This window comes from Lacerta agilis, chromosome 5, assembly GCF_009819535.1.
Source record: "Lacerta agilis isolate rLacAgi1 chromosome 5, rLacAgi1.pri, whole genome shotgun sequence".
Classification (NCBI taxonomy): Eukaryota; Metazoa; Chordata; class Lepidosauria; order Squamata; family Lacertidae; genus Lacerta; species Lacerta agilis.
In genome coordinates this window covers 83,972,128-83,998,544 of record NC_046316.1, presented here as the reverse complement: position 1 = coordinate 83,998,544, position 26,417 = coordinate 83,972,128, and the positions used below count along the sequence as shown (strand labels likewise).

At 43.6% G+C, this 26,417-nt stretch overlaps 1 protein-coding gene across 1 annotated transcript in view; it reads right to left on the bottom strand.

The window, feature by feature from the left end:
• The window catches only part of NAALADL2 (N-acetylated alpha-linked acidic dipeptidase like 2), a 506,548-nt gene that overhangs the window by 169,412 nt on the left and 310,719 nt on the right, over positions 1-26,417 (bottom strand). The window contains 2 exon segments of the mRNA XM_033150674.1: positions 2,798-2,890; positions 10,419-10,562. Coding sequence (XP_033006565.1) covers positions 2,798-2,890; positions 10,419-10,562 — 237 coding nt within the window.

The following is a 26,417-nucleotide window of genomic DNA, read 5'->3' as shown; positions in this document are numbered from 1 at the left end:
GTTCACGAGAAAGCAAAAGCTTTATACCTGTTAAGTCTTAAGTTAGATTTTGGCTACTTGGTACCCTGATCCTAACCGGAGAGGCAAACATATTTGCCTGCTGTGCCAGCCTAATGTAGCTCGCGGTACAGAACTCTTCTGAGTGCCTCGCCTTAAGAACTTATCTGTCGTCACCGAAGATTGAGCAGGTTTCAGAAACGACTGAAACTGGTAAAACTGGAGTAAGTGATTACACTTAAATTCATGGCTGTGTCTCAGGGAGTAAACTGAAATGGGCATATCTGAACTCCATGTGACATGGTGGGCTGTTGCCTTCTTTGCTCTAAAGCAGGCAGGGGATTCGCCAGGGGGGGCGGTAGGGCGGTACGCCCGGGTGACAGGGGAGGGTGGGGGTGACAAGCTGCGGCCCCTTCCGCCACTCCCACGCGCTGCCGCTCCCTCCGTCACCCCGGGAGCAGCAGCGCAGGGCCAAGTGAGCACCCCGTCCCTGCAGCGCTGCTGCTCCCGGGGTGACCGGCAGTGCGTGGGGAGTGGCAGGAGAGGCCGTCGCTTGCCACACGGTGTGCGCGGTGCTGCTGCTCCCGGGGCGATGGAACGAACGGCGGCGTGTGGGGGTGACAACCGGCGATCCCTCCCACGTGCCGCCGCTCCCTCTGTCACCCCGGGAGCAGCAGCTCATGGCCCGACGATGGAGTGCGCCTGTGCGACATTTCGCGCAGGCGCACTCCATCGCCGCTTCTGCGGTTCCCTTTTGAGCCGCAGAGGGAAAAGGCGGCTAGTGGGGCTGCTGTGCGCGGTTGGCGGGGAGCTGCCGATAGCGCTCAGCAGCCCGAGCCGCCTTTTCACTCTGCTGCTTAAAAGGGGGCTGCGGAAGTGGCGGCTCGGCGATCGTGACGTCACAATGTGACGTCACGACGCCCCGCCCCCGGGGCGTGTTTTTTTGCCGTCCCGGGTAGCGCAGAGCCTTACTCCGCCACTGAAAGCAGGCACCCCCAAACTGCGGCCCTCCAGATGTTTTGGCCTACAACTCCCATGACCCCTAGCTAGCAGGGCCAGTGGTCAGGGATGATGGGAATTGTAGTCCGAAACATCTGGAGGGCCGAAGGTTGGGGATGCCTGCTCTGAAGGCACTGAGGTGTCATAAGAACATAATAAGAGCCCTTATGTGGAGAATCTTTGGCCCCCCCAGATGCCGTCAGAGCACAGCACGAGCAGCGGCGGCGCTGAATTTTAGCATCACACAGGGCACCGCTGAAAATTCAGAGCCTCCTGTCTGCCACCGCCTATAGAACTACAGCCTGGTAAGATTCATTAGTCTTGTCAAAACCCTTTGGTTCCTTCAGAAATCCCTCAGACTTGTCGCCTCAGCAGGTAATGTCAAGCTGCCTCCAGATTTCACTTCAAGAGACTGTAGCTTTAAAGCATATCAAAAAGGAACAACTTTAAAAGCCCCTGCCCGGCCTCAAATTGTTCTGGTACATTTGCTCGGAAACATAATATTTATGTCTGTCATGATGATTCCAGTCTAGCAACAGTTTAGCATAAAAAGCCCCTTTCTTAAATAAAGAAAAGTTAAAGGGTATTCTTATTTTTATTCTCATCTGAAGTTACTCACACATCCCTGCTGGCAACATGTTGGCGTGTGCTGGGGAAGTGTGTATAGCAAATTGTCTGTACTGTACATTAAATTGTCTATGAAAATACACATTCCTCAGGGTTTTTAGCCCCCTGCGATTACTACTTATGAACATTTTTTTAATTGGGCACACACAGTCTGATTGACAAATTTCCCTGGTAGTTTTCTTCACTGTGGAAGAATTTTAGACACAATCTGCAATGAGCTTTAACTGGTGAAAGAATCAATAGACTGGAGTTCAGAGGATTTTGTTGTTGTTGTTGCTTTATATAATATATGAAACTAACAGAGTGTAGGTGTCCATATTCCGCCCCCCCCTCCAATGTCTAGGCCGCAAAGGTTGGCAAGAGAACAGTACAAAACAAGAGTTTGGGTGGCATTCATCTAAGTTTTATTCAGAGCGGACCTGTCAAAATCAATGAACGTGACTGAATTAGGTCTATTAATTTCAGTGGCTCTGCACTGAGTATAAAACTTAGCTGAGAGCTGCCTGAAATACACCAATCTGGAAAAAAAAGATGGAACCAAAATGGAAATACTTATTATTGTTCAATATGAAAGAATGGTTGGAGACAAAGTTGATGTGTTTGAATATAGGGGGGAAATCACTGGCATTTATTATTATTGATAATAATAATAATAATAATAATAATAATATTAATAATAATAATAGAACCCATTTTTGGACTTCTGGTGTAAGAAGGAAAATGAATTAACCTATTTGGGTCAGAAGATTGGGAAAATATTGCCTTACAGAAAGTAGATCTGCTGGGAATCATTCTAGAGTGATTATTTTGAATAATTTCTTTTATGTAACTGACAGAGGGAAAACGGGAAGTCCTTCTTACTTTTCTTCCCATTTATTTCTTTTCTTTTCTTCTCTTTTTTGGTTTTTCTGTGGTGTTTTCTTTTCTCTTTGTTTTTAATTAGATTGTGGTTTGTTTGTTTTTTACTTCATTGTATTATGGAAAGGCTTTAATAAGATCTTATTTTCAAGAAAATGAAAAATAAAGTAATGGAATTTAGATAGCGTGCGGCACTCAATGAGTCCTAGACCAATGAGGCCCAGCCCTGCCAAGCTCAGTCTGCCCCCAGTCACCCCCCACCCAACTGCCTTCTTATTTTCAGCCACTCCAGGTGGTGGACTAAAGATATACGTACCAGGAATTGTGGCTCCTTTTAAGTATGCAATGACATTGGACATTGTTTTGTATGTTGGTTGTGTTTGAACTTTCAGTGTCACGGTTCTTCTTTCTGCTAAGAGAGAAAGAACATATGTTTGAGTTTATGACGCATCCAGCCACAAAACACTTAGAAAAACCTTCTTCGTTTAAGTGGTTCTGTTTTGGCTACATAAGCAACGGCACCCTGAATATGAGAAATATGAGAAGGAGGAAAGGAAAGCCTGCAACAAAATGTTGCAGTGTGAAGCGCTTCTTTTCGGGTTCCCAGCCACTCCCACCTGCTCCCCAGTCAATCGGCATTCTGGTTCCACTATGTATTTTCATTAGGCTCTGCAGTTTTTGATTTTGGTTTTTGTTGTTGTTATTGTTGTGTTGAACACCCTTCTGCCCAATCCAGGTATATTAAAATCTCGGATTTCCACGTTGTTTTCTATGGCCTGTTCTCCAGAAGCATCTTGTCACATGCAGTAGAGATGCTACACTCACTTCCCGGTAGCTGGCTTGATGTTGCTTACTGGGAGGGAGAGGGTAAAGTGAAGCAATAGGGGGGTCAGGGTAAGGCGAACGTGCCAGAACAGCCAATCTTGGGCTCCTGCCAATGCATTTGCACCATGCTGACTTCCTCGCCTCTTCCCAGTAACTAGCAGTGACCCACCAGCTAGGAAGATAGCATAGTGGCTCCACCATACTTAGTATGATCCAGGAAGTGGCCTACCCAGAGAATGAGGTTATCTCAAGGCCTTTTATATCTATATGTCTCTTCTTTCCAGCCAACCCAATTTTCCCTCCCTGCTGCCTCAACAGTTAGTCCAGGCTTCCTCAAACTTAGCCCTCCAGATGCCTTTGGCCTACAACTCCCATGATCCCTAGCTAGCAGCACCAGTGGTCACGGGTGATGGAACTGTAGTCTCAAAACATCTGGAGGGCCGAATTTGGGGAAGCTACAGTTAGTCAATGCCCCATGGATACTGAGCATGCTCAGTCTGTGCTGGACTCTTCTGGGGTTCCTCCTCCTTCGTTTTGTTCAAACAAGCAGCAATGTTTAATTAATGGCCACTTTACTGAGAGGAAGAAAAGAGCCACAATGGGGTTTCCTTCTTGAATTATAAATGTAGTTTCTCTTTTCCCCTCCTGCTGTAACCAGTATTAACTGATGGTGTTAAGTAAAGTTCCATATTACACCTTATAGTCATCTCTGTCTTCCTTGAGGTGAGACACAGAACCTATTCTGCAACAAGCCCCCTGCCACTTTAAAAACTCCAAAATTTAACGTTCCTCTGCAAACCTCAGGGCTACCCCCAGTCTGGTAATACCTCCCTTTTCAAACATCGCTGTCGCCAGTTTGGCAGTCGAGAGAAGAGAATGGGAATTGGAATGTAGGGTGGTGTATGTATCAAAAGTCATGGAACCAATGGGAAGATTTGGGAAGAACCAGAGACAATTATTTCACCGGTTGTTCCTCTTCACCCAATCCGTCAGCTCATTTTCTGGTCTCATTCCACAAGCACACAGAAATGTTTCCACCGAGAGAATATTGCAACCAGGAAAATAACCCGTCCCTCTGTCTTTGTCAAAAGGGTTTTCAAGTTCATGTTCCCAGCATTTGACTAATGAGTTTGTTTTAAAAATTAATTAAAACTAATATCTTTTTTTTCTTTTACCTCTCGGGCTGAGAAAACAAATGACCTCATTACGGGCTGAAACGGGAGCAATAGCAAATAGACTTTCTTCCCCTTTCAGCAAAATGTTAATAATAATAGAACACAGTGCAAGCCACAATAGTGAAGTTCTTAGCATTAATGCCAATAATGTTAGTAGGGATTTTGCCTGCGCATAGATTCACTATGCACACAGATTCACTCCACCAAGCCTGGGGTTTGGATGGGGGGTGAGACAAAGATCATCAATCTTGTGGTACAGATTTGTCTGTGTGCACGGCTGTGTATTTATTTATTTTTATTTATAAAATATACCGCCCTCTTACAAAACACCAGGGTAGTATGCAGCTACAGTGGTGCCTCGCAAGACGAAATTAATTCGTTCCACGAGTCGTTTCGTATTGCGAAAAATTCGTCTTGCGAAGCACGGTTTCCCATAGGAATGCATTGAAATTTAATTCCCATAGGAATGCATTGAAATTTTCGTTTTGCGAAGCACAACCATAGAAAAATTTGTCTTGCGAGTCAACTAAAAAATCGCAAAACCCTTTCGTCTAGCAAGTTTTTCGTTGCACGAGGCATTCGTCTTGCGAGGTACCACTGTATATAAAACCATTAAAAATGGTACAAGCACAGTATATGGTCCCATCTTCACTATACATTCAAAGCAGTAACATACAACTTTGAACAGTCATGGCTTCGCTCAAACGATCCTGAAAACTGTAGTTTGCTAAAGATGCTGAGGCCCCTATTTCCCTCACAGAGCTACACTTCAGACTGACAAAGCCTCCAAGTGTCCCTATTTTCCTGGATTTACAGAAGCTGTCCCGGTTTTCTGATTCGATTCCTAAGGATGTCCCTATTTTCATCAAATAAATGTTGGAAGGTATGGTGGGAAGCCCCTCTTTTCATCGGAGAAATGGCAGAGGGTATGGAGGTATGCAACCCCCAAGCCAAGGAGAGAAGTAACTATACAACTTTTAGAAGACATCTACAGGCAGCCCTGTATAGGGGAATTTAAAACGTTTATGTTTTTATATATGTCGGCGTTGGGGCAACCCAGTCAGATGGGCGGGGTATAAATAATAAAATTGTTATTGTTGTTGTTGAATAGGACGTCCCTATTTTCATCAGAGAAATGTTAGAGGGCATGGAGTAATGGTTAAACCATTATGAGAACTGTAGTTCTGTGAGGGGAACAAGGGTCTCATTTAAGCAAAGGTCTGAACATTTCCATGTCAATATTCAATTATTTTAATGGAAAAAATATCAAAATTAATCAGCAACATTTATCCTAACATACTTGTACATTTTTAAATGGAATTTTGCCTGATTCACAAACTTTGCAAACAATTTCCCTAGTGTGTGCAGTTCCCCCTCAGAGTGATGGGAACTGATGTTGCACTATCACTGTCCAGATGATTTTGCGTGGGGGGGGGAGGAGAATGGCTGCTCCCCATGGATCTAAGGGGCAATGATCCCCCCCCCATAGAATCATGGTATGGGAATATCAGTTGCATTTTAAACAGCAAGATGATTTAGCTAAGTAGGCCCACCAGAATTACTCATTTGGCCTGGAAAGCCCTTGTGGTCAGCCCAGACCTACCTGCTCTGCACCTGGGGCAGGTAAAAATGTGGCTGGGCCAAAAGCGAGGTTGCAGCCTTACCCTATATCATAGCTGGGTGCACAACTATTTGCAATCAGACAATTGCCATGGCTTGCAGAGAGCTGTACACAGAGCTTTGCAAGCACTGAAAATCATTTGACTGACTAGCTGCACCAGGTAGCAGCTTTTTGTAAGAAGAACAAAAAAAGAAAAGAAAAAAAGTATCCATTTCCAATCCGCAGATTGGTTGGGATGTGCAGATGAGATGAGTCCACTTTCAAAACTGAATTCCTCAAATTTCTCCCCCGTCCCTATTGCTGCAACAGTTACAGAAGAAGAGGCGAAATAGAGCCCATTTTTAGTGGCCGCACCATGCCTTCTTCAATGGTCATTTCATCCTTAAATGGGTAGTAATGAAAGAGAATGTTCTCCACCGGCAAGCGGCATGTTCTGGAATCAGATAATAAAATGAATGGGCACATTGTACAGTAACATTGCTTGGTTTAAAGGCTTAGTGCGCCTAACAAAAGGCTCAAAGAGCTCTCAATGGAGTATGGAAAAGGAGTAAAATTTAATTTCCCTTAAACAGTTCTGACAACAAATCTCACTTTCCACTGTTAGACGTCCGATGAAAGACTTTAAAGGTCTTGACAACTTTATCTCTTTCTACTTTATGCTCTGGAAAGTGACAGGGAGACTTTAGCTTAATGCGGCTTGAAATATTCTCTAAACTTTATCTAAGCCATAAAGCTACTTCACGACTAAAAGAACAGAAAGGGATTACTCTTATCATTAACAGTTCCAGTTTGGCCCCATCTTCCTGAGCCCTTTTAACATCAAAAACCATTAACCGATGCATAACGAACACATGTGGCCTCATGTTCCTTTGTCACCGTTGTACACAGTGCATATCTGCGGCCGCACATGGATAGCACTGAGGGCCCAAATTGTGCAGGAAACGTATCATGTGAAATGTCAGAGGTGGGTCTCCAAATGTTGGACTACAACTCCCATCATCCCTGATTATTGACCACATTTGCTTAGCTAATGTGAACGGACACTCAGAACCGTCAGGTTGCCTGCTGATGTGGCATGTCCTTTGTGTGCCTATATATGGTTCAAATTGTTCCAAACCCCATGTGCCTGTTTCATGCGCACATCTTATCATGTACTTGCTCCTATAAATGTGGTCTCTTACTGTGGGTTTGTGTGGGGTGGGGCACAGCAGTGGGGCAACACAGGCTGTAGCCTGCATTAATAATAATAATAATAATAATAATAATAATAATAATAATAATAATAATTGCTATTTTTTCTAGTGCTGTGGAACATGGTGGGTTTTAAATGTGTCATCGGATCTGCCTGCCCAGTGCCACCACAGCCACAGAACCCACTTCTGGGACCCACTGACAGGGGAGGAGTCCCACAAGACCAAATGATGCTCAGGACTATCTCAAACCGAGGAGCCGTTTACAGGTGATAAACAGACAGGCACCCACAGTGCAAAACTCCATGATTTGGTGAGATTCAATGTAGCTTGACTGGGTGTCTTCTCATGCAATGGGGGATCTACTCTCCCCGGCAGCTACCATATGCTCCCCAAATATGCTCAGGAGGATAAACCAGAAGTCTCATTGTGCGAGTGGATTTCTATTGCATAAGCCATTTATCGTTGTATCTCACCCAGTGTGTAGTTTAGCGAACTTTATGACTGAGCAAGGGTATAAATTAACATCCTTGCAAATCCAAGATTCTCCCCAGTACATCACTGGGAGCCTCCTTCTCTCATAAAGATAGATAGATGCATAGATAATTTTTTTTTAATCTGTGTATTAAATCTTCCAATTCAATAAGTTAAAAGTGTATCAATTTCATATGCTTTTTAATAGCGGGGATTTCTTTTAGGAATAACTAATGCTACTAATAAATGGTCTCTTACACTGTTGAAAATACATGAGCAACCTTACTTAATTAGTTTCCATTGCTTTTTCCTGGTACCTTTTTCATCTCGGAAATTGATCCCATCCGCATTTTGACTCAAATCTGGAAATAATTTGTAACACGAGGTTTTTGTAAAAGAGAAATGCACACTCTAAAATGGATGCTATCTATGTAGCAGGCCAGCCTGATAGGGAACTATTCCACACTACATCATTAATACAGTGCATTTATCTCTGCAAAATTAATTCTTGCTTAGCAGTGTATCAAATAGTCTATGAAGAAAGTTAATTGTGAATCAATAGCTGCAGACAGAATGCTGAATATACTGTAAACTTTCTCATGCAATGCCTTATTTAGCACAGCTGATGAACGACTGGAAGTTGCTGCAGTACGAACTTGCTCTTCTGTCACCTTTTGCATGGAAGTGATTGATCCCTTGGACACTGTTTGTTTAATCTGATGTAACTGTTTTCCACCCTCCTCTAAATAAATCTGGATTGATTTTTAAGACCTTTCGCTGTTCAACAGCATAAGCTGGTGTGGTTTTCCTCATAAATATAATATACACTCCTTTCGGGCTGGACAGAAATTGATACCACCACCACCACCACCACCCCAAAATAAACCAACCACAAGAAACTATGTGATTACTGAAAGACATGAGGCTCTGCATGGCTCTGCCAAACAGAACTGCCCTTCCTCAGTCCCCAGCAGCAAGGATGGTGGAGACAAAACTCAAATTGGTTCACTCTGGCTGTCATTGGCTGAGGCTCCACCAGTCATTGGCCTCACTGATTTCTACCCCACCAGTCCCAATGGCCACCACCCACCCACTGGCAAAAGGTACTTCTCCTTTCCCCCAAACCTGTATCTTTCAGTTTCTTGGCTATCACTCCGGATCTATCTGAAGCACATTGGTGGCATCTCAGGGTATGGATAGATGTACCGGATGGAATGTAACATTGCCATATATCCTCGCTGAAAACCTTTCCGCCAAGCCAATAGCCTGGATAAGTGGAGACTGAGAGGAGGTACAAGAGCTGTCTTCAAATATCCAAAGCTCTGACACATGGAGAATGGAGAAAGCTTGTTTTCTGCTGCTCTGGAGGGAATGACCCAAACCAATGGTTTCAACTTATAAGAGAGGAAATTCTGACTAAACACCAGGAATAACTTTCTGACAGCAAGAGCTGTTTGACAGTGGAACGGTCTCCCTCGGGAGGTTGTGGGCTCTCCTTCCTTGGAGATTTTTAAGCAGAGGCTGGATGGCCACCTGCCATGGATGCTGAGATTGAACTGCATTGCAGGGGGCCGGCTGAACTTGAGGTCTCGTCCAAGTTTACAATTCTATGATTCTAATCAGATGCCTACCAACTTTAAAATGCTGTGATTCTATCTGCTGCCTTTCCTTGAGTGTATGATGCTTCCCAAAACATTCAGATGAGAACACCTTTCACCAAATTGAATTTCTGCCTCTTTGTTGTCAGATTTTTTTTTTACCCTAAGCGAAACATGCCCCCCTTATGATGTACAAACACACACACACACACACACACAGAGAGAGAGAGAGAGAGAGAGAGAGAGAGAGGCGCAAACACAGCACTCTATTTCCTGCAATGTGATACAAATGAAAGAGTACACAAACAAAACTATTTGTAGAGAGCTTAGTAGATATGCTAGAGGCACACACTGGGGGGGGGAATCGTGAGGAAAGCTAACTCTTTAATGCTCTCCTAGTGCCTTAAACGCTTCCCTGGTATCATAGGTTGTCCAACAAGGCCTAACAAACAGCACTGCAGCTACGGAAGCCTCTCTTGGGTGAGTAGCAGGGATCTTCTCAGTCAATAGCATGAATTAGACTTTAATGCCATGTGCTGAGAGACATGGTACTCCTGATATCTGACTTGCATCAGTTAGATCTTGGCAGATGCAACAAACAACGAGACAGGTATGTGTAAGCTTTGTGAATTTTTGTGTGTGTTTTAAACGAGTTTATGAAATACTCCCCCCCCCCCATTAACACCGCTCTTCTTATCAGCAGCACTTCAGAACGTACTGAGCTCGATCTCAGCAAGCTCTTCAGGGTGTAATTGATATATATTTTCTCTCTCTCCTCGCCTCTTCTTAAAGTGCTGCTAAAGGAATGTACCTGCAATTGGTCAAAGACCCCAATTATACACAATTATGTGTAATGCAATTTCAAGGGCATACAGAAGCTTCTGGATTTAAAGAGGATCCTCATTCTGAGAGAGAGAGAGAGAGAGAGAGAGAGAGAGAGAGAGTGAGAGAGTGAGAGAGAGAGAAAGATAGAGAGAGAGAGAGAGAGAGAGAGAGAAAGAAAGAGAGAGAGAGAGAGAGAGAGAGAGAGAGAGAGAGAGAGGAAAACTGTTACCTGTAGCCAGCAATTCCAGGGGTTCGCAGCCTTCATTTCCACCAGCCTTCTCGAGGGAAGGGAACAGCTTCCTCACCAACGCCGCACAAATAGGCTGGACTAATAGAGAAGTGAGGTTCGATCGGTTCTGTTTATAGCTTCCATCTTCAAGGAGAGTTGAGGGGGTAAAGAGAACAACTTAGTATATGGCAATAAAACCTTTCTCTAGATCAGTGCATTTGAACAGTTCGTGAACAGAACACGCCACTCTGATTCCATGACAGGCCTTCCGTTTTAGGCCTGTGGGCACTTGGATTTCTGAGAAACACCTTTTGGCAGTAAGAGCTGTTTGAGAGTGGAACGGTCTCCCTCAGGAGGTGGTGGACTCTCGTTCCTTGGAGGTTTTTAAGCAGAGGTTGGGTGGACATCTTTCGTGGGTGCTGAGATTGAACTGCATTGCAGGGGGCTGAACTGCATGACCCTTGAGGTCTCTTCCAAGTTTACAATTCTATGATTCTAATCAGATGCCTGTAGGAAGCCTGTAAGCAGGATCTGTGCCCAGCAACTGGTAATCAGAAGCATACAGCCTCCTCCCGTGGAGACAAAGCAAAGCCACCTTAGCTATTCATAGCCTTTACCTTCATGAACTTGCCCTATCCTCTGCTGAAGCCACCCAAGTTGGTGGCCATCACTGCCTCCTCTGGAAGTGAATACTGCATTTTAACGATGTGCTGTGTGAAGGCATCATAGGGTTGCCATATTTTGAAGAGCAAAAAAGAGGACGCTGTGACAGCCATTCGAAGCAAATAAATGCAATTTGTACCCCTGAGAAAGAGGGTGTGTCCTGGAAAAAGTCTAGCCCACTTGTGACCACGGAGCAGAAATGAAACTCCCCCAAGACTGCCTTCTGGAACCAAATTCAGGATGTTTCTTTCTGTTGGCATTCCACACCATTATCAAATTCTACTGGGGGGCTGGATACCAAACAAATGTCATGGTTGAAGTTTCGGTAAGGGATTCTAAGTGGGTCTGTGTATTGCATGATGGTCCTTGAACCAGTGTTGACCTTTATATGCCCCCCCATAAACATTTAACCCAGACCTTTTACGGTTTGCTTTAAGGAAGGGTTGGAGATCAGTAACAGAGCATCTGCTTTACATGTAGAAGGTTCAAAGTCCCATCCCTGGCATTTCCACACAGAGCCAGAAATGTCCCCACTGAAACCCGGGAATACTGCTGCCAGTCAGTGTAAGCCATACTGAGCTAGATGGCTCACTGGTCTGATTCAGTATAAGACAACTTTCTGCATTCATATTGGCAACCTACACCCAGCCAAATTATTGCACAGGAAAGTCATGTTTTGCCAGTGATGAATAAAGCCAAACATGCATCCAGACGTCTGAGGAAAAGTCTGTGTGTGTGTGTGTGTGTGTGTGTGTGTGTGTGTTCCTATTGTGCCCTAAAACAGCATTTTAATGATCTTCCTTTTTGTTTTCTTTGTTTAGAAAAGGGAAAGTTTGACTCAACACTGAACTGTAATTGTGCATACCACTTCTTTGACTTTCAGCTACAATGCTAATAGAATTGTATTAGTTTTGAAATAACTGAACTGAATGGTTCATTAATTTTTCACCTTAAGCTTAATGGGAATTTGACAGTTTTATGCCGTGAACAGACACTGCAAGGAGGGCCGTGTTGTCTTCTAGGAAATTATAAATTACAACAGAAAAGAATAAAGCATGTTTGTGCTTGATCAAGGTTTTGGCTTAGTCACCCTGGGTGCAAAATGAGCTAAGTATGCAATCTAACAGAGACAGGGATCCTGTAGCAAGAGCCACTAGGAAGAGCAGCGTAGGATACAGCAGATCTCTGGGTCAGTCGGTTGATTCCCACTCAGTTGGCTAAGCCAAAGACGGCTGAGCCAATAGCATTGTAAGTACCCCAAAGGGGTGTTTCAGGGGCATAGCAAGGGTGCAGCCAGAGCAGGGGGACAGGATGACTTAGGTTGGATTCTAAGCCCTTTCAGCTCAGTCACGTAACTTGGCAACCGGGCATTGAACACTATTTCAAATGCTCTTTTTCCCTCTGCCAGGCTTAAGCAGAGCAACACCAGCAGTCCCGCTGCTGAACAGGATTTGGATCAGGTGTAATTTTATGGCACCTTAAATTACACTGGCTTGCTTTAGACCCCCTTCATGTGCACACGGCTAAATAGTCTTCTTTGGATTTGTACATTGCAGGTACTCTACATCACTGGTGCACTACCATAGGCATAGGGTATTTATATTTATTGAATTTATTTATTTACTAAATTTATTACTTATTAAATTTCTATTCCGCCCTTCATCCGAAGATCTCAGGGCATGCCACAGCATATATATATATAAAAAAACTCAAAATACATAAAAAAGCAAGAAGAACAACAAAGCAAAGCAATAACCCCCCCTCCCACAAATACATTTAAAAGGACGTAAAATGCTAATCAGCTGAAGGTGTCAGGGGCTGGGCAGAGGAGGAGGAAGAATGGTGGAGACCACCTCCCCATCCTGACCTAGGGAGGAAGAAGAGGAAGACAGTATAGATTTACAACAGGGATTTGAGGGAGGTCACAGCTGAGAGGCAGAAGAGGGTAAAAGTTGGGAAATAATGGGAGAGGAGGAGCAGGCAGAGCCGGAGCAGCAGCTGGCTGGCACGTTGTCCCTAGAAAGCATTCCAGACCCACCATCTCCCAGAACCCGGCGAGCCTTCAAAGTAGGAGAGCAAAGAGCTCAAAGACAGAGGGCACTTACAAGCACCTGTAGAGGAAGCGATGATGAATGACGAAGTGGGAGAGACGGGGGGTGGCGACGAACTTGGGACAACTCCATTATCCAAGAGACTGGGTGCTATAGCCTCTCTCTGTCAAGGACTGTAAGAAACCTCACAAAGAAACTGGCACAGATACAGACAGACATCTCCTTTCTAACCAAATGCAAAAACCTGGACATCCTACCCAAGGGTCTTAGAATTAAGAACCCCCTGCAATCAACTTATCCTACTGAACATTCCAAGAAACTGTGCCACACTCTCTCCAAGAAGCTGCTCAAACATCTGATCAGCGTTCTGTACTCCAAACAGAAGAAAATAAAGGAGGAACTCTCTGTACTGGACAACTCTATTAGGATCCACCCAGCTTGGCAGGAGTTCCACAAGGAAAAGCAAACCATTTATCACTCTCAACTGGAGTTACTGAAAAAACAGAAAAACAAAAAACTTTCTAACCTTTCCAACCTACAGGCTACCAATCAAAACAAGAAGATCAACAATATCGTCAATCTCTCACAGCAAACTCTCAGCCCAGCTGAGGAATCTATCCTTTCACGTGGACTATCATTCTGCCCTGCCAAACCCCCACAGATGATTCAGTTCTATGGGGACTTGGAAGCATTTTTCCGCCGTTTACGCCTGAAGGAGTACTTCCAACACACACAAGAACAAGACAAAGAACAAACAACATCTTCACAACACAACATCTCTCAACCTACTGGGGAACATCCACCACCCTCCAAACACATTAATGAACAGAACATTGACCACCAACCACCACCGAAAAAATGTTACACTAAAAGGGACTCCACATGGACCCCTCCTGATGGACGCAATACCACACTAGATCTGTACATCGATTGCTTCCGCCGCAGAATCCAAACAGATGTGACCAGAAAACACCATCGCTTACAACAAAATCTAAACCATGCTGAAAGGAGAGCCATAGATAATCTCAGGAACAACCCAGACATTATAATTAAAGAGGCGGACAAGGGTGGAGCTGTCGTCATCATGAACAAAACTGATTACATCCAGGAGGCTCACAGACAACTTTCCAATACCACCTTTTACATAAAATTGGACTCAGACCCCACGGAAGAATACAAAAAAGAACTGAACAAGATTGTTAAGGAGCTACCCCCACACATCCAAGAACAGATCCTCATGAACACACCAGCAGAACCTCGACCAGGAACTTTCTATCTTCTACCCAAAATACACAAACCAGGAAATCCAGGACGCCCCATCATCTCAGGTATTGGCACCATTACAGTGGGGGTTTCCGGTTATATGGACTCTGTTCTGAAACCATATGCCATCAGTGCTCCCAGCTACGTACGTGACACCACAGATTTTCTGAGAAAAATACAATCTTTGAATAACCTTCCTAACAATACTATTCTAGTCACTATGGATGTGGAATCTCTGTATACCAACATCCCACACAACGATGGTTTACAAGCTATAAGGAACACCATTTCAGATAAAACCACAGCAGACTTTGCTACGAAACTCTGTCATTTTGTCCTTACCCACAACAACTTCAAATTTGGTGAGGACCTGTTCCTTCAGATCAACGGCACAGCAATGGGCACCCGCATGGCCCCACAGTATGCCAACATCTTCATGGCAGATTTAGAACAACGTTTCCTAAACTCCTACCCACTCAAACCTCTCTTGTACCTGCGTTACATTGATGATATTTTTATTATCTGGACACATGGTCAACAGACCCTGGACACCTTCCACAAGACATTCAATGACTTTCACCCCACCATCAACCTAACTATGAACCAATCTATGCAAGAAATACACTTTTTGGACACTACTATAAAAATACAGGATGGACACATAGACACCACCTTATACCGTAAACCAACTGACCGACAAACATATCTACATGCTTCTAGCTACCATCCCAAACATACCAAACAATCCATTGTATATAGCCAGGCCCTACGTTACAGCCGCATCTGTTCCAACTCTACAGACAGAGACTCTCACCTAAGAGATCTACAGCAAACCTTTTTAGAACTAAAATATCCACCTGATGAAGTTAAACAACAGATCGACAGAGCCAGACTGATACCCAGAGAGAACTTGCTGCAAGACAGACCCAAAAAAGAAAATAACAGAACACCACTAGTCATCACATACAGCTCCCAAGTTAAAACAGTACAACGCATCATCAGAGATCTACAACCTCTCCTAGACAATGACAGTTCTCTTTCTCAAGCTCTGGGAGGAAGACCCTTCATCGCATACAAACAGCCACCCAATCTCAAACAGCTCCTCACCCACAATAATACAAAAACAGGACTCAACATGGACACTGGTACCAGAGCCTGCAATAAACCCAGATGCCAACTTTGCTGCCACATAAACCCGGATAACACCATTACTGGTCCCAACAACATCAAACACACCATCTCAGGACTATTTAATTGCTCATCTTCCAACATTGTGTATGCAATCAAATGCCAACAGTGCCCTTCAGCTCTCTATATTGGACAAACAGGCCAAACCCTACGCCAAAGGATAAATGGACATAAATCTGATATCAGGAATCACAAGACAGAGAAACCAGTAGGAGAACACTTCAATCTCCCAGGACATTCTATAAAAGATCTCAAAGTAGCTGTCTTAATACAAAGAAATTTCAGAAATAGACTGGAAAGAGAAGTGGCTGAATTGCAACTAATCACCAAACTTAAAACCATGGAGAAACCTGGTTTGAACAAAGACATTGGATTCTTATCTCATTATACATAACAAAGCCATCTTTAGCCATCTCACCCCTTGCCTTTCCCTGCAAGACTAATTGCAGCCGTTTAGAGTCGTCAACAGGTTTTCCACACTTATTAGCCTATCACCCATTCCCACCACCCTTCTGAGTAATACCCCTCCCCACTCCCCCACTATATTTAAGGATCTGGTGACTTCTGTTTCAGTGTATCTGAAGAAGTGTGCATGCACACGAAAGCTCATACCAGGAACAAACTCAGTTGGTCTCTAAGGTGCTACTAGAAAGAATTTTCGATTTTGTTTTGACTATGGCAGACCAACACGGCTACCCACCTGTAACTGTAAGAAACCTTTCCTTGTCTTTATACTTTCCTGGGCAACCAGCCGGTAGCCTCTTGCAAAAGGCCCCTGTCTCTACAAACACAATAGGAAATTCTTTCCAGTAGCACCTTAGAGACCAACTGAGTTTGTTCTTGGTATGAGCTTTCGTGTGCATGCACACTTCTTCAGATACCAAAAGAAGAAGAAGTGTGCATGCACACGAAAGCTCATACCAAGGACAAACTTAGTTGGTCTCTAAGGTGCTACTGGAAAGAATTTTTTATTTTATTTTGTTTTAGCAATCCTACAGTTCTACTTCACCCCCAAAGGTACATTCCTCTAATGTCTCTGAGACAGACAAATGCCAGCCAAAGGCCTGGTTGACTCAACCTCTTGTATTAGTAATCTGCAACTATCCAATATACTGATCCAGAGCCACTTTAAAACGCCACTGTAAAACACTCCACATGAAACCACTGGCGAAATGTTGTTGTTGTTCAGTCGTTCAGTCGTGTCCGACTCTTCGTGACCCCATGGACCAGAGTACGCCAGGCACGCCTATCCTTCACTGCCTCTCGCAGTTTGGCCAAACTCATGTTAGTAGCTTCAAGAACACTGTCCAACCATCTCATCCTCTGTCTTCCCCTTCTCCTTGTGCCCTCCATCTTTCCCAACATCAGGGTCTTTTCTAGGGATTCTTCTCTTCTCATGAGGTGGCCAAAGTACTGGAGCCTCAACTTCAGGATCTGTCCTTCTAGTGAGTACTCAGGGCTGATTTCTTTGAGAATGGATAGGTTTGATCTTCTTGCAGTCCACGGGACTCTCAAGAGTCTCCTCCAGCACCATAATTCAAATAGTGAGCTATTAATTCCTCATTCCTATGTCAAAGGGACAAAGAAATAGCCTATGGTTTTGCAGAGATGGGATGGCAAAGGTTAACTGGATGCAGCACGGGCAAGGCAGCTGTGGTCCTCAAAATAATGTAAAAGATTTCAGCTGAGAGAGAGGGAGAGAGTTTCAAGCATTAAGTTGACGGATAGCGAGTGGGTGGCACTTTCAGCAAAGCAGAAGGAAGGAATGTAGGAGTGTGTAAATGGAAACACTTGAGTTTGCATGGGGTAGAGAGCAAAATGGAGAAACATGCAAGTTAGGAAATGACAACATGGATAAAGTTAAACTCAAACATTCTGCTCTGTTGCCAAGGCACCCGTATGCAGAGGCATGGCCATCTGCCAGCTTGCTGCGTGCATCTTTAGGTAACGGGTGTCCTTAATAAGCAAATGTGAGAAGATCCGTAGGTTTCAGTGCAAAAGGGGTCGGGAGATGAAAAATGCAGATGAGACATAATGCAAATCTTAATCTAAAACCAATCCCCCCATAGGCTGAAAGAAGGGACCCCCGTTTTGTAGCCGCCTTTCTAAATATACTTCCAAAGATGCTTCTCTTTTTTGTTTTTCCTGGAAGCTGAAACAAGCTGCTCTGCCCGCTGTAATAGCACTGAGATGGGAGCTGGTACGACATGTGGTTTTAAAAAGGGCGCATTTAAAAACCACATATTGATTCGAGGCATGGCAGAGAGTGAAATGGGCATCTTTCCTGGGACGTTACCTGCTTTAATGGCAGGCAGAGTGTTTAGTACACAGTTGGAAGACAAAGTAGCCCAAAAGATGTTTTTTTAAAAAATAAAAAATAAAAATAAACCCACTTTGTTTAAAAAGCATTCAATTCATTCATCCCTATTTTCCTTTGACATTTCCTTCACTTTAGTGAGACAAATGCCTATTAACAACAGGCAGGCACCTTCTGTGTGCTGTTTTTGATGACTGCTAAAAACATTTTAGTTCTGGCAAGGCTACCCAGACAGGAAATTTTATTATGTATATGTGTTCTTTTTTCTTCTTCTTCTTTTTCAAAAAGGCTGCTGATTTTACCTGTGTTTTGATAATCCTGTTACGTCTTCTGCTTTTAAAGTCTATGGATTTTATCAATAATTGCTAGTGAATACTTTGTATTCTTTCATGTAAACAGCTTAAAGCATTTTTTTTAAAGTGGTGTATAAATTCTGTCAAGTAAATAAAATGAAGAGTTATGGCAGTATATTGGGCTAAGCATGCGAGCCGTGAACGGAAAAAAGTTCCACAATTTGAGCCTCTACCAAGAATTGATTATTTACTTATCTGCTCAATCCACAGGCGGTTTGGAACAAAATGAGTAAATAAGAATACATTAAAAAAAACCATTAAAAACATGCAATCCATTGAACACACAGCAAGAAGTAACCAAATAGCAGATACTATGGGGCAGCAATCAGGTCTCTCGTGAGGTGCCCTCAGGAAAAACTGTTCCCCCACATCTGTAAAATGGCCATGATAAGGTGATTTGAGCCCATGGCTATGGGCAGGATTCCTGAATGGCCAGAGTTTGCACTAGATGTTCTCCAGATTCTTTCCAACTCTACAATTCTATTCTTCCAAGGTCTGATCTACTACATAACCTCCAACATTCATCAGATTAAAACAGGGACATTTCTCACTCTCCCCAACTGACCTCCTTCAATGCTTCTCCCCCCCCCCATTTTTTTGTCCCACGGCTTCCACACCACAGAACATTTCTTATCAAAAGAAGGGCAAGTCCAATCACCACGACACCAACGGAACACCACACACAGAACACCATTGTCCTGAGAAAACCCCTAAGTGTTGGTGGTGACCTTTAAAGCCCTAAATGGCCTTGGCCCAGTATACTTGAAGGAGCGTCTCCACGCCCATCGTTCTGCCCGGACACTGAGGTCCAGTGCTGAGAGCCTTCTGGCGGTTCCCTCACTACAAGAAGCAAAGCTACAGGGAACTAGGCAGAGGTCCTTCTTGATAGTGGCGCCCGCCCTGTGGAACGCCCTCACATCAGATGTCAGAGAGATAAACAACTACCTGACATTTAGAAAACACCTGAACGCTGTTTAGGGAAGTTTTTTAATGTATGACATTTTAATGTATCTTTATTGGAAGCCACCCAGAGTGGCTGGGGAAACCCAGCCAGATGGGCGGGGTACAAATAAATTATTATTATTATTATTATTATTATTATTATTATTATTATTATTATTTCCAATTTTATTTTATTCTTTGGTATACAGTGGACACTTGGGTTGATCCATGTGGGAGGCGCGTTCGCAACCCGCAGCGTCCGTAACCCGCAGCGCCGCGCCTGCGCACGCGCTGGTTGTGATTTGGCACTTCTGCACATGTGCCAAAACTCAGAAGTAACCCGTTATGGTACTTCCAGGTTCAGCGCGTCCGTAACCCAAAAACGCGCAACCCACAGCCAGCGCAACCCGAGATATGGCTGTAGTTACAAAAAGAAAAGCACACACCAGTAAATTTTAGAAAGGGGTAAGATTAGACATAGACACACAGTGTGTTTAAAAACAAAAACAAAACAAGACTTCTCGTGCTCTGCTCCACTAATCCCTTTCTTCCCACCCAGGGCAGCCCTGCCCTCTGCCTGTGCCTGAAAGCCAGTGCATCACACAGGGCTGGGCCTTGGCGGCCATAACCTCTTCTCCTCCTTGTTCGGCAGTGGAATTTGCTACCAAGGAGTGTGGTGGAGTCTCCTTCTTTGGAGGTCTTTAAGCAGAGGCTTGACAGCCATCTGTCAGGAATGCTTTGATGGTGTTTCCTGCTTGGCAGGGGGTTGGACTGGATGGCCCTTGTGGTCTCTTCCAACTCTATGATTCCTTGCCCACTCTCCAGCAGCCGCTGCAACCTGCCCAAGGGAGGAAGGCTGCCCAAGAGAAGAAGCAACAGGATGTTCCCTCACTGCTGGCTGAGCCCTAGCTGGGCCAGATCTGCCTTATTCCAAACTTGCTCATCCTTGCGGACCTTGGGTTTGGATTGTGTTGTAAGGCAGCATCAATGGCAGACAATCTAATAGAAGAGACTCACAAGAACATAAGAAAACACTTGATGGATTGAGCCAAAGGCCCATATAGTCCAGCAGCCGGTTCTCAAAAGTGGCCAGTGAGATTTGTAGGGAGAAACCACAAGCAGGACCATCTCTTTGGCCCAGTAGTCTTTGCTTTTTCAAGAAGCTCTCGCCCTTCCTTTCCGTTACCTCTGGTATAGCTTGTTTTATTTCCAATTAGACCACTGCCTAAAAGGGCTCCCCCCCCTTTCCCTTTACACCTTGCATACGGTGACAAATTTGTCATTCACAGTTCCAGTATGGAATGCAGTTAATTTCTCTAAGGAGATGCTCAGCAGATGGCAGTAAGAAGTGGAAGTAAGGGGATTGTTTTAGTAATCATTTGCAAGCTAAATGCTAACTAAATATCAAGCAGTTAGAAGCAAAGAGATGCAGGTTTGTTTTTTATGATTTTTAAAAAAGGACCCCGCGTGGCCATTGTATAGAAAGCGAAACAAGAAGATTGATGCAAGCAAACAAATCAGACAATGTTGCATCTCACTACACATACAGGAGATAACCATTATAACCTATTATTTATACATATGCTTCATGCAGTTAAAGCAAGTGTAGGAGAAGAAAGGAGGAAACTTCAGGGAAAGACTGGCATCCTGTGAGTGCTTAGGTAGCAATCCTAAGAATAGGAAGCCAGCATAAATTACACTGTCTTAAATTAAGGCAGTGTAAAGTATCCCAGACCTAAATTCTGCTAGGAAGCAAGGCTACTGCTGGCTAATCTGGCCTAAGCCTGGAAGAAACAAGGCTTGAAAACAGATTTAGAGTTAAAACAAAATAAAAAATAAAAAAAAATCCTTCCAGTAGCACATTAGAGACCAACTAAGTTTGTTCTTGGTATGAGCTTTCGTGTGCATGCACACTGGCCCTACCACTGGACACAAACAGTGCCAACCCCACCCATGAGACAAGGTGAGGCAAGCAGTATGATCCACCGAGACAGCAGATCCAGATGTTGATCTTTCTATCCTCCCTTGTTCCTGACATAGATTTTCCCTCATCCATTCTTCCCTGGCAGGGAAGTGGGGCACCATCTTGGGGTCTGATGCCAACAAGTATTGGGCCAGCCTTGCACTCTGGGGGGGGGGGGGTATGCCACTGCAGCTTGGAGCAGATTGTTCTGGCCTGTGCTTGGCTACAGTAAATCATGGGGGGGGGGCAATTTCAGGGGAAAGCAGATTGCAGTACGAGGGATTAAGCACAATCTTAAACTGTTTCTCTACTGCAAAAGCCCACTCAGTTTGGACACTGGAACCTCCTGAACAGGAAGTGGTTCCAGGGCTGTCTTTACCCGGGGGTGCAAGGGGTGAGGGGCCCCTGGGCATTGAATTCTGGGGGGCGCCAGGTGCCTGCCGCTGAAGCCGCCTAAGCTCTTAACTATCTACCTGCTATGAAATAATAAATAATTTTGATCAAGTTAGAAAAACAAAATACATATATGCCTAGGTATTACCAAAATGTATACCTACTGTTTCACTAATGGACTTTTGACTTTGTTTGCTCATTTACCAAAGATGCGCTGTGCCGGTGGTGGTGGCGCTTGTCATTCACAATGGTGGAGCTTGTCAGACTTGGGGGCTAAAGACTCCTCTGAGCGGTTCAGTTTCCTTTTGCTGTTGAACTAGAATTGAACAAAAAGGAATGCTCCGTCCTTCGTTCTTCTGGAGTCCTGAATTCTGGCCTGCTCCTTGAGCCTGCTTCCTGGGCTGTCCTTTGGTCCTCCCAATGGTTCCTAGTTCACCTCAGACCATGGCCCAGCCCTGACATGTAAACTGATGTCTGTGACAACATATTATACTGTACCATTTTATTCCCATGAGACTGTTCAGGGTGAAGGAAAACTCCATTACCCTGCAAATACAAACATCTCAGCTAGTCCAATATATAGCTTTTGAAACAGTATGAAATGTGGCTCTGAGTTTGCCCACAGACACACATATGCAGATGGCATATGAAAAGTGGGTTGCTTAGATACTGCAGTTTCTGTTGAACCTTGTTTCTGCTTTCTATAGGGAAGACTGTGAAGTTTCTTTTCCTGCAGGCATATTAAAGCAGAAGAACAACATCTAGGGAAGCTCAGGAAGGGGGAAAATGTGGAAGAGGGGCACATCTTTAGAAGCACTGCAGAACAGGGGATTTCAGCAGCAGAATTCGGCATAACAAACTTCGCCTACTAAGAGTTGGGATGAATTTCATTCAGGTTGCATTTAAATTTAAATCTACCTAATTTGCACTTTCTGAAAAGATACACAAATTGAAACAGCCATCCTTTGCGATTCACACATACCCAAATGGTTGTATTCAGCTAATGTTTACTCAGAGTAGACACATGGAAATTAATGGACCTCAGTTAGTCTTGGTCATTAATTTCAACAGAGCTACTCCAAGACAAATTTAGTTGGGTACAACCCTTAAATTTGCATTGTATTTTAATGTACCCAGTTCTAAATGCACTTTGCTTCAATATGCACACACACAATTTGGTAAATTGTTTGAGTTGAGGATTGTACTGTAAAATTCAGCAAAGCGTGAAATCCAATGGATGATCATGTTCCACCCAGAGGTGCAAATTAAGTTGGTTGACTTGAAAATGTAGGCAAAGCAAAATTCTCCTCTGCCCCTAGTGGGAAGGTGGGGTTGGAAAAGGAGAAAGCAGAGGCCCCATCCACAGTAATGTAAGACTGAATAAGGCTCCTTTATTTACAGGCTCCACTGTGGTGTAGTGGTTAAGAGTGGTAGACTCGTAATCTGGGGAACTGGGTTCGCGTCTCTGCTCCTCCACATGCAGCTGCTGGGTGAGCTTGGGTTAGTCACACTTCTTTGAAGTCTCTCAGCCCCACTCACCTCACAGAGTGTTTGTTGTGGGGGAGGAAGGGAAAGGAGAATGTGAGCCGCTTTGAGACTCCTTCGGGTAGTGATAAAGTGGGATATCAAAATCAAACTCTTCTTCTTCATCATTATCATCATCATCATCATGATCTTTTAATGGTTTGTGCTAATTGTTCTCACAGCATTGTCTTCAGACAGTGCTTTAAAGGACTTAACAACACATTTTTTGTGCTTTTTCTAGATTGTTCAGCTGCAGTTGCACTCATTACACTAGACTATTATAAATTTATATACACAGGTTTTTAAGACTGTATAGGTTCAGACAGTGCTTTTTTCCTTTAAAAATGTCTAGGGGTACTCTCATTTTGACTTAAGAAAATCAGCATTTTATAGTTCAAATCAGAAAAAAATAAATAGAGTAAATGGACAAAAGTACAAAGATTCACAAAATGTTTAGTGGTATGTGTACCCCTGCATTTATTGCCTGTAAATCAGCTTGCTTAAATTATGTTGAGGGAAGGTTATACAGACAGTTCTTTAGAGGGAAATGTCATCAGAAACTGGAATATCTCCCCTCTCTCCTTCTGTCGTTACTTGAAATTATAAATTTACTTTTGGTGAAAAAGATGCTATTAATGGAAATTTTGGAATTGCAAACCTTCCCATATTGCTGCAGAATTTCAATTCACAAAATTCAAGGCAGGTCTGGAGACTCCTGCTCAGGCAAAATAAATCAGCAATTCCTAAGAAAAGCTGAGTTTCCATAAACAGTAGCCAAATGTCCCGAGTGATGATCTCACACATCTGAGGTTGAGGTGGCAGTGATTCCTTCAAGTCAGCAACCTTAGCAACGTTCTCTCTCCCTCTTACATAAGGAAGTTTCTAGGAAATTTGTCATAGCTTGCGAACTGGGGCCACTGAGTAGATATGCATGGTGACCTTTACCCAAGGGCAAATAATAAATTGGCCGATGTGGTGCATAATGAGTAGGAAGCTTTGATAAGCCATTGGAAGCTACTACACATTCCTGATGTGTACGGCTACGGAAACACGAAGCACCCTAAAAGCTCAGGTAGCAGCTGAAACCTATGATGTGTGGATTCTGACACCTCTAAAGCCAGCACTATGTTATGTACAAGCAGGCAATCTTACGTGCCCATAATAATGAGATTTATTATTATTAAAAATAATAAAAACCTTAGAATATACTGCAAGGAGATGAAATGGAAATAGAAAATCTCTAAGAAAACACTGATTGTGACAGCTTTAGGATAGCAATTATTTTGTTTATAGCATGCAGTAAACACTGCAGGGATTCAGAACATCACAAAGAGGGCACGGCTAGCAGCCAACACAAAAGGGAGTTGCAGGGGCTACCAATGCTACTCTGTCTGTATCCTGAAAAGAAAGTGGAAAATAATCACATGCCATGCGTAATTTGTTTCCGCGGAAGCATATAAATTTTGGCTTATGATGTTCTTATGGCCATAAACTGACATTACACTTGTAATCGATTTCCCGGTGGCACCAGAACATGAGATTTATTTTGTCCCTCAGCCTTGACTGTGTCAGGAGAACATTATGGAAACTGTCCTGGGTTAAACCATTGATCCAGTTACAGTGATAGAGTTGGGAGAGATCTCAAGGATCATCTAGTCCAGCTGCCTGCTTTGAGAAAGACCCCTTACAGTATTCTGTTCCTACAGTGGTCAACTAGATGTCTCTAGGAAGCACACAAGGTAGCTTTCTCCTCCATGATTTGGTATTTTGGTGGCTGTCACCATATTTTGGGTGTAGTGAATGGCATAGTTTATCTTCCTTTTTCTGTCCTGACTTCAACCATACAGTTTCATTAAGTGACCCCAGGTTGTTATAGAAGAAGAGAAAATAGGAATGGCCACAATAACAAAGCACAAGCTGTACCGTAGTGGCTTTCAGACTTTCTGCATTCAGAGAACCCATTCCAGTTATCCATTTGTCCAGTTATTTATGAAGCATGTCATGAAGCAAGCCCCAGTAAGTTACACAAGAATGAGGTGCAACTCATTGCTGGGTCTTCCTATTGACCTGCATGACCTGAGATTGCAGACTAAGACACACCAAACACCCTTCTGCAACTGCACAACAAAAGGAAATATTTGGGCTATCTTCCAGGTGCTTTGAATGATCATCTCATTGAAGATCTGCAAATAAACCTCCATGGAACTCAAGGATTTCCCCAAAATACAGTTTAAAGAACAGAGAAACTGTCATTCCAAATCACAAGGACTGATTTTTATTTATTTATTTTTTTAAAAAAATATGGGTGTGACCATATCTCAGCGGTGGGCCACAATGTTTGCAAACAGAAGGTCCCACATTCCATCTTGGTCACCTGCAGTTATAAGGATTAGGTGGCAGTTATAAGGATCAAAGTCCCCAAGACCTTGCACAGTTGCTTCCAGTTAGAGTAGACCATGGGCAGCTAACATGGTGCCCACCCAGTTGTTGTTGGACTACAACTCCAATTATCCCTGACCATTGGCCGTGCCGGCTGAGGCTCATGGCAGTTGGGACCCATCTGCACCTAGTGCAAGGTTTGCCAGCTTAGGTCTCCAGCTGTTTTTGGACTACAACTCCCATCAACCCCTAGCTAGCAGGACCAGGGGTCAGGAATGATGGGAACTGTAGTCCAAAAACACAAGTTTGGGAAACCCTGACCTAGAGCGAACCATATTGGTTACCAATGGAGCAAACAGTTCAGGGATAGATATATACTTCTCTTCATTGTGGTGTGCTAAATGGCAGAATTGTAGGTTTCGTTTGGTTTTTAAGAGGCACACGCAAAGCACATGGATGCTGCTTCTATATCAGGGGTAGCTACCCAGATGCTTGTTAAATCCAGCACCCTTCATTCCCATCCAGTACAGACAACAGATGCAGATAGCTTGAGTTGTAGTCCAGAAACATCTGGAGGGCCACAGGTTTCCCGACCTTGTTTTATATCCTTCCATGAACAAGAACAAACATATCAAGAAAATGTTCTCTAAATTCAGTCGCCCCCTTCTCTCCTTATATGCATTCATGTGCATATGTATGTAACTGTGAACATTTATTAGTTTATTAATGGAAGTTCTCGGGTGAGAAACAGTTTCAAATAATTTTAAACCACGCACACACAAAAATCCAGTATGAAAATTTATGCCTCGCTGTTCACAGAATTTCCAGCAACATAAAAATAAATTACAGGAAAAGCATAACCTTCATTTCAGAACCATGCAATATTAAAGTCAAAGTAATTTTTACAAGAGATCAGGGTGACTCTAGTTACAACGTAGGTCTATTGGCGTTGCTTTACTGAAA